The 12438-nt window shown below is 38.9% G+C and overlaps 1 protein-coding gene across 1 annotated transcript in view; it reads right to left on the bottom strand.

The window, feature by feature from the left end:
* The window catches only part of LOC122549388 (uncharacterized), a 510886-nt gene that overhangs the window by 292125 nt on the left and 206323 nt on the right, over nt 1–12438 (bottom strand). The window contains exons 9-10 of the mRNA XM_087985979.1: nt 10829–10975; nt 283–450 (exon numbers count right to left, since the gene is read on the bottom strand). Coding sequence (XP_087842105.1) covers nt 283–450; nt 10829–10975 — 315 coding nt within the window. The remainder of the gene's footprint in view (nt 1–282; nt 451–10828; nt 10976–12438) is intronic.

Genomic DNA, 12438 nt, shown 5'->3' with positions numbered 1-12438 from the left:
AATGACATTCGGGAAAATATAAACAGTCTCATGTAACATATAATTACACAGGCCTGGAACTTTCTCAAAACTGGTCCTATTTCACCATCATATACTCACAAGAGTTGTGGCAGAAATAACAAAATGAGACAGGAAATGTAGACTCAAAACGAACAAATATTGTCATTGAAGAATGTCAGAAACTTTTGATGGTAGAAAGTAAATCATATGTACAGCAAACATATAAGGTTTAAAACTGGATACAGCAATACCTAACGTAAAACAAGCAAAATTTCTCCAAACCTTGCACAATGTTTCCTTCAATTTCTGCTTCAGCGTATCATTTTCTTGCTGTAGCTCACTAATAATCTGCTTTTTATGTGTAATTGTTCTATCATTCAATTCTTGTGCTGAATTTAATGAAGATGATTCGATTTGCAAATGTTTAATGGTTTCTTCACACTGAGCCACCTGTAAAAACAAAAAATGGTGCCAAGCTTTCATCATAAGTATAATTTACAAGCCCACATTGGTCACAAACTGATAAAATTTATCTGAAGATAATACTATAACTTGTAACAAATTGTACGGCTCAGATTTCAGACAGCAGTAAAATGATGTCATTCTGACGAATCTCAAAGAAAGATTCCTCCAAATATTTGCGATCTCTGTTGCATAGATATCCTCTTTTCTACTTTCAAGTTAAATCTGGTGCTAAATCAAAATGATCTCTAGAATAAGCATTGCCATCAAGCAGGTAAGGTGCTTATTACACTGAAGTATTCTCAATTTGAGCAATCAGAAGTGAAAAGTACTAATGATCCTTCACTGTTAACTTACAGGAAGTAAAATAAATAGTAAGAACATTGTTATGGTTTAAAACTGCGTCTTTAATTTAGGGTTAAAGGGAGGAATGAAGGGGCTTATGTAATGTGTTCTGAATACTGTCAGCAAGCCTGGGTGACTTGGGTTCTAGATATTGAAAGGGATCAGGTTGTTTGAATGCCTAAAGGTAATGGACAAACCAGCTCTATTGCATGGTGAACACACTGCTAGTCTCTAAAATCCCAGTAAGATGTTTGGAATGTCAGATTTTGTAAACAGGTAAACTTTAAATATTCTATTTAATTTCAAGATAGAACAAAGGTGGAAGTTTAAACGATAATGTCTAGCATTTCTATTTGGTTACAATACCAATGTGATTCACATTGCCTTGGAGGTAGGCTTTACGAAGTGAAGAGTCTATTGGAAGCCAGTGTGAAGAATTGACTTACAGGGTGTTTTCTTAAAATCTGACTGAGCCTCAAAAAGAAAATCAGTCTATCAGAATCTGACAAAGAGAAAGAGGAAAGTTAGAGGCTCTAAGTCACATGGGTTCACCATGTAGGAATGCTGATTGGTGGCCATGTTTGGATTATAGAAATGGAATTTGAGAGAGTTTAACAAGACTGGAAGATATCCTTAATGTTTGCCGGGGTCGGAATTTTCAAGATAATTCTAATCAAACTCCACACAGGGCTTGGTATTATCTATATGGGGAAACAAGTCAAGGGAAGCAAGCCCTCAAGAGCTAAGAATCACTTTGAACTTATTCTAAGAGAATAATGTGGCTATTTAAGGAAGAGAGTAAATCACAACTAACAGTGGAGAGAGATGTTTAGTAATTTTAAATATTAAATAGAGATTTTTTCTCTAGTTTAGACTATAAGTTGTCTACAAAAATAGTTATTTTGTAAACGCTGCCCTTAACTTGTATGTTACAGTAAGTCTTAAAGTTTAATTTTTTGTGACATTGGATATTCAAATTCCTTCAAAGAGTTAGCCATAACTACAGGAAAGAACAATTTTGAAACGGATAAAGGTGGATAAATCCCCAGGGCATAATCAGGTGTACCCGAGAATTCTGTGGGAAGCCAAAGAAGTGATTGCTGAGCCTCTTGCTGAGATATTTGTATCATCGATAGTCACAGGTGAGGTGCCGGAAGACTGGAGGTTGACAAACGTGGCGCCACTGTTTAAGAAGGGCAGTAAATACAAGCCAGGGAACTATAGACCGGTGAGCCTGACCTCAGTGGTGGGCAAGTTGTTGGAGGGAATCCTGAGGGACAGGATGTACATGTATTTGGAAAGGCAAGGAATGATTAGGGATAGTCAACATGGTTTTGTGCATGGGAAATCATGTCTCACAAACTTGATTGAGTTTTTTGAAGAAGTAACAAAGAGGATTGATGAGAGCAGAGCAGTAGATGTGATCTATATGGACTTCAGTAAGGCGTTCGACAAAGTTCCCCATGGGAGACTGATTAGCAAGGTTAGATCTCATGGAATACAGGAAGAACTAGCCATTTGGATACAAAACTGGCTCAAAAGTAGAAGACAGAGGGTGGTGGTGGAAGGTTGTTTTTCAGATTGGAGGCCTGTGACCAGTGGAGTGCCACAAGGATCGGTGCTGGGTCCTCTACTTTTTGTCATTTACATAAATGATTTGGATGCGAGCATAAGAGGTACAGTTAGTAAGTTTGCAGATTACACTAAAATTGGAGGTGTAGTAAACAGCGAAGAAGGTTACCTCAGATTACAATAGGATCTGGACCAGATGGGCCAATGGTCTGAGAAGTGGCAGATGGAGTTTAATTCAGATAAATGCAAGGTGCTGCATTTTGGGAAAGCAAATATTAGCAGGACTTATACACTTAATGGTAAGGTCCTAGGGAGTGTTGCTGAACAAAGAGACCTTGGAGTGCAGGTTCATAGCTCCTTGAAAGTGGAGTTGCAGGTAGATAGGATAGTGAAGAAGGCGTTTGGTATGCTTTCCTTTATTGGTCTGAGTATTGAGTACAGGAGTTGGGAGGTCATGTTGCGGATGTACAGGACATTGGTTAGGCCACTGTTGGAATATATGCAATTCTGGTCTCCTTCCTATCGGAAAGATGTTGTGAAACTTGAAAGGGTTGAGAAGAGATTTACAAGGATGTTGCCAGGGTTGGAGGATTTATGCTATAGGGAGAGGCTTACAGGCTGGGGCTGTTTTCCCTGCAGCATCGGAGGCTGAGGGGTGACCTTAAAGAGGGTTACAAAATTATGAGGGGCATGGATAGGATAAATAGGCAAAGTCTTTTCCCTGGGGTCGGGGAGTCCAGAACTAGAGGGCATAGGTTTAGGGTGAGAGGGGAAAGATATAAAAGAGACCTAAGGGGCAACTTTTTCATGCAGAAGGTGGTACGTGTATGGAATGAGCTGCCAGATGAAGTGGTGGAGGCTGGTACAATTGCTACATTTAAGAGGCATTTGGATGAGTATACGAATAGGAAGGGTTTGGAGTGATATGGGCTGGGTACTGGCAGGTGGGACTAGATTGGGTTGGGATATCTGGTCGGCATGGACGGGTTGGACCGAAGGGTCTGTTTCCATGCTGTACATCTCTATGACTCTATGACTATCTATGGCTAACAGACAGTTCAACTTTCATAACTTCAAAATGTAAAATATGCTGTATTTTTCATATCATTGTGGATAAATTTGTCTTTCCATAAATAAAAATAAATTTCTTCAAGAAAATGTGGCTGTTAAGTAGTAATTTTGAATACCATGGCTTTAGGTTCCAGGCACAGATCATTGAAAATGATGCCATTTTTCAAAGGTTTGTACAGCAAGATTAATATTGTAAAACACCAAGTTGTCATCAGTTCAGTGGTTTGTTCTGGCAGCACCCATTTCTGAATTTCAGCAGTGCCAGACAGTCTGAGATTCAGGGGGTGTTACTTCCTTCTCTGTGAGGGGTGGAACTCCAGCATGCAAACTGTTAATGCCATGTGTAGCACATGACTGATGTGGGATGGACTTTTCTCTTTATTAATTGGTCTCTGACTAGCTCGCTATTTCAATGTCTCGTTTAAAACTAATTTTGCCACAGAGAGTCACGAAAAGCAATTTTGGGATTTCCATATTTAATTGCTCTTGTGTGGACTTCAGAAGATGCTGTCAATTTTGGAGAAGTAATAACATGAATGCTGACACTTCTTACTTACTACTACAAATTCTGGCAATATCATTAATTAAACAAACCAAAGTGGTATATACCTTGTTTCAGCTCTTACGTATTCAGATTCTTTTTGACTACTTTTCAGTAAAAATGAGGAGACGAGTCATGAATAAAGTGAACCATAAATGAAATAGAGGGGAAAGAAGTTTTTTTGGGGGTTAGAATATCTGCTTTGGTTCATAAAAGTTGAGACAGTAAGTACTTAGACATTCTTGTCCAGCGTTTTTTACTTATAATGAGTAAATAGGCACACTACATAGTAAAGCAAAAGTGAGGACTGCAGATACTTGAGATTGTAGTCGAGAAGTGTGGTGCTGGAAAAGCACAGCAGGTCAGGCAGCATCTGAGGAGCAGGAGAATTGACGTTTCAGGCAAAAGTCCTTCATTAGGAAGGGCTGATGAAGGGCTTTTGCCTGAAATGTCGATTCTCGAGCTTCTCAGATGCTACCTGACCTGCTGTGCTTTTGCAGCACCACACTTCTCGACACTAGATAGTAAAACCAGAGAACAAAATATAGCACATAGGAAGAATAAAATTCATAAATTAAAATAGAGCAGATTCTACACAGAAGACAAATGTGATTGCTTTTACACTTCCAGCAACATTAATCTTTGAGACATTATGAACATAAGATGGCAGAAACATATCACAATAAAGTCTTCAACAAAGACAATCTGCACAACATTGAAAATATTCTCTGACAACATCAGTTGTCCTGGAAATGTTTTATGGTCTGGTAAGAAAAACAGAGTGCATCTTGCCAACATTTCAAAGAACAGCAGCTGTAAAGACAGCTCCTCCTAGCTGATATTGGCAAACAATTGGGGCAATAGATTGTTAAAGCAGACTCCTGGAGCCTAACAGCCACAACACACCTTGAAGTTCGAAACAACTGAGTATGAGGCTGATGAAGGAAGATGCAGATAATGGACAAAATGATTTACTTACACCAAAGGCCAGGCAGACTACAGTTCTTGTTCCCAAGTGTTCAAACCCCTGTACGAGAATTGACCTCTTCGTTCACTAACAATTCTGCCAATTCTCATGTACAGAAGGCTTCCCATAACACCTGCAAAGTATCTGCCATCAGTTAATGGGACAGAAATTACATATCCAGATTTACAAATGATATAAACTTTGTTGAGACTGGAAGTATGGATGGAAGAGTGGCATTACAAAGAAATTTTGGTATTTCAGGTAATGAACAAAACTGTGGGAAGTGCATTTCTAGGTAGAAAATGAGAAATCATCCACTTGAATCTAAAAAGAATAAAACAAGGCATTTTGTAAATCGAAAAATTAGAAGCAGTGGATGGTCAAGTAAACGTGGGAATTCAGATATATTGATCGCAAAGCATGTTGCAGAAAATGATGGAAAAGGATAATGGAATGCTATCCTCTTATATCAATCATGCAATAGTACAAGAAGGTAGAAGTCATGCTTCAATTACACAAAACTCTAGCTAGATCAGATTTTGTGTGCTGTAGCAAGCTTGGTGCCACACCAGATGAAGGATATAATCGGGTTCAGGGGAAGTGTAACATTGATTTACCAAAGTGATACTGAGATTGAAGGGTGAAAGACTTAGGATAAAGTACACAAACTACAGGTGATGGAACTTATAAGGTTAAGGAGTGGTTTGATCCATGTTTTCATGATATTAAAACAAACAGATAGGGTGGACAAGGGGGAACTATTTCTGTTGGTTGGGAGTTGAGGACTAAGTAGAATTGTCAAAACATTATCACCAGACCTTTCAAGAATGAATTCAGGAAACACTTCTAGATATGCAAAACAGTTAAAGTTTGGAACTCTTTACATAAATTTGGCAACTGTTAGACCAGTTGTATATTTTAAAATTGACAAAGAGAGATTTTTGATAAGCTAAAGGATATTGGGCAGAGATGGATATTTGGGATGGATTAAAGGCAGGAGGCAAGAAAAGTTCACCAGACTCCATGCGTGCTAGCAACACATTCACCCTTGTCCCACCTGAATTAATTTGGGATGGAAGGAGCCATGAGAGCCTTAATTGGTGGATTATTGGCCACTAAAGGTTTTCACACTGCAGCCACATGTGTTACACTCGCAGCAGGGTAGGCACATGTCAGTTGGGAAGCACAGGTTGCTGCCAGGCAAGGGAGGAGAACCTCCTCTGTCTCATAGGAAAAAATTACCTCACCCAAAACACTCCTCGAAGTCTCTGCCTGCTGCTTTTGTCTTTATTTCGGATTTTGTCTTTATTTGTGACATTAGATATTGTCTTTATTTTGGATTTCAAGCATTTACTCTGTTTTCCCATTCCACATGGAAATGGGTTGCGTATTGTACCAAAATAAAAAAAAGGGACTGAATGAACCTTATTGTAGATGGAAGGTAGTTGAACCACCTTCTGCTGAACTAAGTAAGTTTCGCATGCAGGTCAGCACATTCATAACATTGGAATGGCTGCCTCTGTGCAGCAGCCATTCTACTCTATGGAAAAAGCACTGAAAATTACCAATAAATACTTTTCAAGCTCGCTGCAGCTGGAAGGAAAGATGGCAACTTGCGACCTCAATAAAATCAAAGGACTGTTTGTACATTTCTACACTTCATTTCACTTCACCTACAAAACCTAAGCATAATCGCACAGTCCCACAACATCCTTTTTCTTCGCCATAGTATCAGAGCAAATCTGTAGTATGCACAAAGCAAAGAGAATCATCTTTAGCTCTGTTTTACCATACTTCTATCACATACCTATATCTGATATGCTTTACTTATGAAAGATGGGAAAACAATTGTGACGTACAGGTACATTAACTATATAAGGTTAATTAAAAATTTATTAAACAGTGAGGGAAAGTGAAGAGAAGAATTACAAAATAAATTTCATAATGGTTATTAAATTTAAATTTCTCAGATAGAAATATTACTTTTTTAATGGAGCAGTTCTTTTACTTTTCATGCCGTTCGTAGATTTTATCTCTAGTGGCAGTTTTTCATTTTGTAAAACAATGATATATGTCATGGTGGTGAATTCTGTGTTTAGCATCATCTGGTGGGACTCAGCAGCCCCAGCCTGGCACAGCAGACACTGCCATATTTGCTACAAAGGAAGACAGTGGACTGATAATGTAAAATGTTAAACAAATGGTACATAGACTTTCAAAAGGTCTCAGACAAATTGTCCATTTTGAACAAGCCAGGCTGAGAAATATTATCCAGCTGAGCAGAAATAACTTTAAATAACTGTCTATTAATATCTATTAAATTGAAAATAAAATGGTCTATCACCAAATTTTATTTATTTATTTATTCATTTTTTTTGTCTGATGTGGGCATTGCTGGTTGGCCAGCATTTATTACCCAAACCCTAGTTGTCCTTTAGAAGGTGATGGTGAGCTGCCTTCTTGAACCATTGCAGTTCATCTGCTGCAGGCTGACCCACAATGCCATTAGGGAGGGAATTCCAGGATTTTGACCCAGCGACAATGAAGGAACAGCAATAGATTTCCAAGTCAGGATGGTGAATGCTTTGGAGGGGAACTTTAAAGTCATGGTAGGAGAAATTGAGGACTGCAGATGCTGGAGATCAGAGTCGAGACTGTGGTGCTGGAAAAGTACAGCAGGTCAGGCAGCATCCGAGGAGCAGGACAATTGACATTTCAGGCATAAGCACTTCATTTCTCCCATTTCTGTACTCCTCTCTCTAACTCAAGATTTGCTTCTTCTGACCCATGGTGCCATTTACCTTTCTGTTGGTTTTTATTTGTTGTGTACATATCATTATTAATTTCTCATCTACTCCAATTTGTACGCAGCTCTGTCTGTGTCAGGTATCCAACCTAACCTCGTCCCATTTGCCAGAACTTGGCCCATATACCATTCAACCCTTCTTATTTATAAACCCATCCAGGTGCCTTTAAAATGTTGCAGTTGTACCTGTCTCCAATACTTCCTTTGGCAGCTCATTCCATACATATACCACCCTCTGCATGAAAAGGTTGCCCTTTAGGTCCCTTTTATATCTTACCCCTCTCACCCTAAACCTGTGCCCTCTAGTTCTGGACTCCCCCACCCCAGGGAAAATACTTTGTAAATTTATCCGATCCACGCCCCTCATGATTTTATAGACCTCTATGAGGTCACCCCTCAGCCTTCAACGTTCCAGGGAAATCAACCCCAGCCTATTCAGCCTCTCCTTATAGCTCAAATCCTCCAACCCTGGCAACATCCTTGTAAATCTTTTCTGAACACTTTCAAGTTTCACATCGGAGACCAGAATCGCACGCGATATTCCAAAAGTGGTCTAAACAGTGTACTGTACAGCTGCAACATGACCTTCCAACTCCTACACTCAATACTCTGACCAATAAAGGAAAGTATACCAAGCGCCTTCTTCACTATCCTATCTATCTGTGACTCTATTTTTAAGGAACTATGAACCTGCACTCCAAGGTCTCTTTGTTCAGCAACACTCCTAGGATCTTGCCATTAATTGTATAAGTCCTGCTAAAATTTGCTTTTCCAAAATGCAGCACCTTGTATTTATCTAAATTAAATTCTATATGCCACTCCTCAGCCCACTGGGCCTATCTGATCAAGATCCCATTGTAATGTGAGGTACCCTTCTTCACTGTCCACTACATCTACAATTTTGGTATCATCTGCAAACTTACTAACTATACCTCTTATGATCACATTCAAATCATTTATATAAATGATGGAAAGTCGTGGATCCAGCACCGATCCATGTGGCACTCCTTTGGTCACAGGCTTCTAGTCTGAAAAACAACCCTCTACCACCATGCTCTGTCTTCTACCTTTGAGCCAGTTCTGTATCAAAATGGCTAGTTCTCCCTGTATTCCATCCTTGCTAACCATTCTCCCATGGGAACCTTGTCAAACACCTTACTGAAGTCCATATAGATGACATCCACTGCTCTCCCTCATCAATTTCCTTTGTTACTTTTTCAAAAAAACTCAATCAAGTTCATGAGACATGATTTCTCACGCACAAACCCATGGTGACTATCCCTAATCAGTCCTGGCCTTTCCAACTACATGTAAATCCTGCCCCTCAGGATTCTCTCGAACAACTTGCCCACCACTGATATCAGGCTCACTGGTCTATAGTTCCCTGGTTTGTCCTTACCAACTTTTTTAAACAGTGGCACCACATTAGCCAACCTCCAGTCCTATGGCACCTCACCTGTAACTATCGATGATACAAATGTCTCAGCAAGGGGCCCAGCAATCACTTCCCTAGCTTCTCACAGAGTTCCACGTACACCTGATCAAATCCTGAGGATTTATCCAAATTGATGTGTTTCAAGACATCCAGCACTTCCTTTTCAGTAATATGGACACTTTTCAAGATGTCACCATCTATTTCCCCACATTCCATATCTTCCAAGTCCTTCTCCACAGTAAACAATGATGCAAAATACTCAGTTAGTATTTCCCCCATATCCTGCGTTACCACACAAAGGCTGCCTGGCCGATCTTTGAGGGGCCTTATTCGCTCCTTAGTTACCCTTTTGTCCTTAATGTATTTGTAAAAACCCTCTGGATTCTCCTTAACTCTATTTGCCAAAGCTGTCTCATACCCCCTTTTTGTCCTCCTGATTTCCCATTTGAGTATACTCCTACTACCTTTATACTCTTCTAAGAATTCATTCAATCCTTCCTGCCTATACCTGACATATGCTTCCTTCTTTTTCTTAACCAAACTCCCAATTTCTTTAGTCATCCAGCATTCTCTGCACCTACGAGCCTTTCCTTTCACCCCAACAGGAATTTACTGTCTCTGGACTCTTGTTATCTCATTTACAAAGGCTTCCCATTTTTCAGTCATCCCTTTACCTATGAACATCTGCACCCAATCAGCTTTTGACAGTTCTTGCCTAATACCACTATGGAACAAAATATTTTCGTTGTCCAGCAGATTAACAAGATTACAGAGAAAATAACAGAAACTCTCAATGCCAAAAGTTGCCAATTTCCAGAAATTTATTATCAGGTGGTCTCAAAACAAGAAGTGTCTGCTGTATCACTTCGACAACGTGGATGAAACGCCCGTGAATTTCAATATACCCAGTGACTGAACTGTGGAATGGAAAGGCATGGAAATAATCCCTGTGAATATCACAGGACAAGGTTCACAGTAGTTCTAAACTGCATGCCCGACAAAATAAAATTTAAGGCTATGATAATTTTTCAAACAAACAGCAATGCTGCAAACGTATTTTGCTGCAGGAGACTTTGTGCACTGTCCAGTGAATGAGGATGGAATGAAGACGTGGATCAATAATTTGTGGTATAGACACCCAGGTGGCCTGCGTAAAGAATGCAGTTTATTAGAGGGGGTTTGCTCCGATCCCACGTAAACATGAGATCAAAAGATGCCTGTGAAGAAATACGACACCCAAATACGAGAGGGGAGCAGCATCCCAAGTTCAAACTTTGGATGCATGCCTCAAAAATCATTCAGTTATAATGTTTACAATTAATTTATTCAATAAAATGTATCACAAAGAATTTATTTGAATTACCAGCATACATTATTTCTCACATTTCAAAATGACAACCACAGACATCAAACTCTGACAGCTCATATTTTATATTCAGCGTATAAATCCAATTTTGGAAGAAGTTTTTGATGCTTCAGAGGTGACGTTATATGATTCACAGTAGTTACACTAAATGGCAAAGGACTGAACATATCCAGTTTAGAACAGTAATACCCTCAGTTTTAAGTAAGAGCATTTTCATAAGGCAGTTAGAAGTCTTGTGATGAATACTAATATTCTTGTTTTACCTGAGCAGCCATTTCCTTTTCTGCAATCATGGCAGTTTGAAGATCCTTTTCTAGAGAATGGATCATTTGCTGTTGCTTTTCAACTATGTTAACAGAAGCTATGTATTTCTGATGTTGTTGCTCCATCTGCTTCTCTTGATGCTCAAACTAAAATAATTTTTAAAAAATTGTTTAATTACAACTGTTGTGTTGCACAATCATGTTTGCTCAGGAACATATATCAGAAAGATTCTAATTTGGCTTGGATCAGTGAGACTAATTAATCATCCAATAAAATTGGCTTAAGTGGAGTGTAAACACCTATATGGCTTGGTGGGGTTAAATAGCCAGTTTCTGTGCTACATATTCAAAGTAATTTTATGTTGCTTTATAGTGCTGAGTAATAAAAATGAAATATGTTCAGAAAGAAAAATTGCTGGCAATGCAAAGGTAGGCAGGAAAATAAGCTGTGGGACAGATATCAGCAGTCTGTAAACAGATGCATTTCTATAGAATAAGTGACAAATAAAATATACTGTGGGAAGATATGATGTTGTCCACTTTGGCAGGAAGAATAAATAAGCAAATTGTTATGTAAATAAAGAGAATTACATATACTGTAGAAGGAGTTCGGTGATCTTCTAATTGAATCCCAAAACATCAGCACGAAGGTGCAGCACTTAATTAGTAAGTAAGCAGGTTCCCGATTGAGATGAGTTGCCACCGTGCTTCCTCTCTTACCAGCTCTATATCCTCCATAATTAACATGAGAAGTAAGAGCTGTTGGATATGCTATCTTTCCATGAGCCAAACTGAGGCTCTGTAAGTGCCATCCCACAAACATTCACAATGACCTCAGCAATACCTTGCTGCAGCTGGCTCCTCGAATCCGAATGCAATCTCATCAGTGGTCAACCAGTGACCTCCTCAAGCCAATTAAAGCTTCTCAAAGTGTTAAATGGTTACAGAAATACAGATTCCCACAGCACACACCACCCCTCTCCAACGAGTACTTTTCTGGGGAGATAAAGACCACAACTTCTCGTAAAATCCAGTCTTATAAATTGAAGAACCACACCCCCACTTTGCTGCTGCACAAACAAATAATCTTATAATCTCTTATTAGCACTACATCATACTGCGTTATCCTTTGTTCTTTTACAATTTATAAAACATCTTTGGTTTTGCTTGATTCGATTTGCCAATATTTTTTAATTGTCACACTATGCTTTCCTAACTTACACTTTAATTTCATCCTACTTGGCTGTAAGCCTCCTGTATTATTGGTCGATTGACCTGCTCATGCGTAGGCCAAAGTACGTCAACTGAATCAAATTTCTCTTTCATTAAAAACAATCTCTGGTTTAAGAAATTTGTACTTCTGGGATCACTAAAGACTTCCAGCATTCAAATAACCCTGTTGTACCCTACTACCACTGAATTAGAACCAGCATAGGATTGCTGAGAAATTAAGAACTTTGACAGTTTATGAAATTAAAATGGGGAAAAAATATAAACATACTAAGGATGGGAAAGGATAAACTTTCAGGAACTTTTTTAATTTGGTTTAATTTGTGAACTGATTTATTTCAGACACTTCAATATAATTTCTACTCCTTTTCTGTTTTGTA

Source organism: Chiloscyllium plagiosum, unplaced genomic scaffold, assembly GCF_037043375.1.
Source record: "Chiloscyllium plagiosum isolate Xiang-an unplaced genomic scaffold, Cpla_swu_hap1 HiC_scaffold_4, whole genome shotgun sequence".
NCBI classification, from domain to species: Eukaryota; Metazoa; Chordata; class Chondrichthyes; order Orectolobiformes; family Hemiscylliidae; genus Chiloscyllium; species Chiloscyllium plagiosum.
The sequence above is the reverse complement of the archived record's forward strand: the minus strand, read 5'-3'. Positions and strand labels throughout refer to the sequence as shown.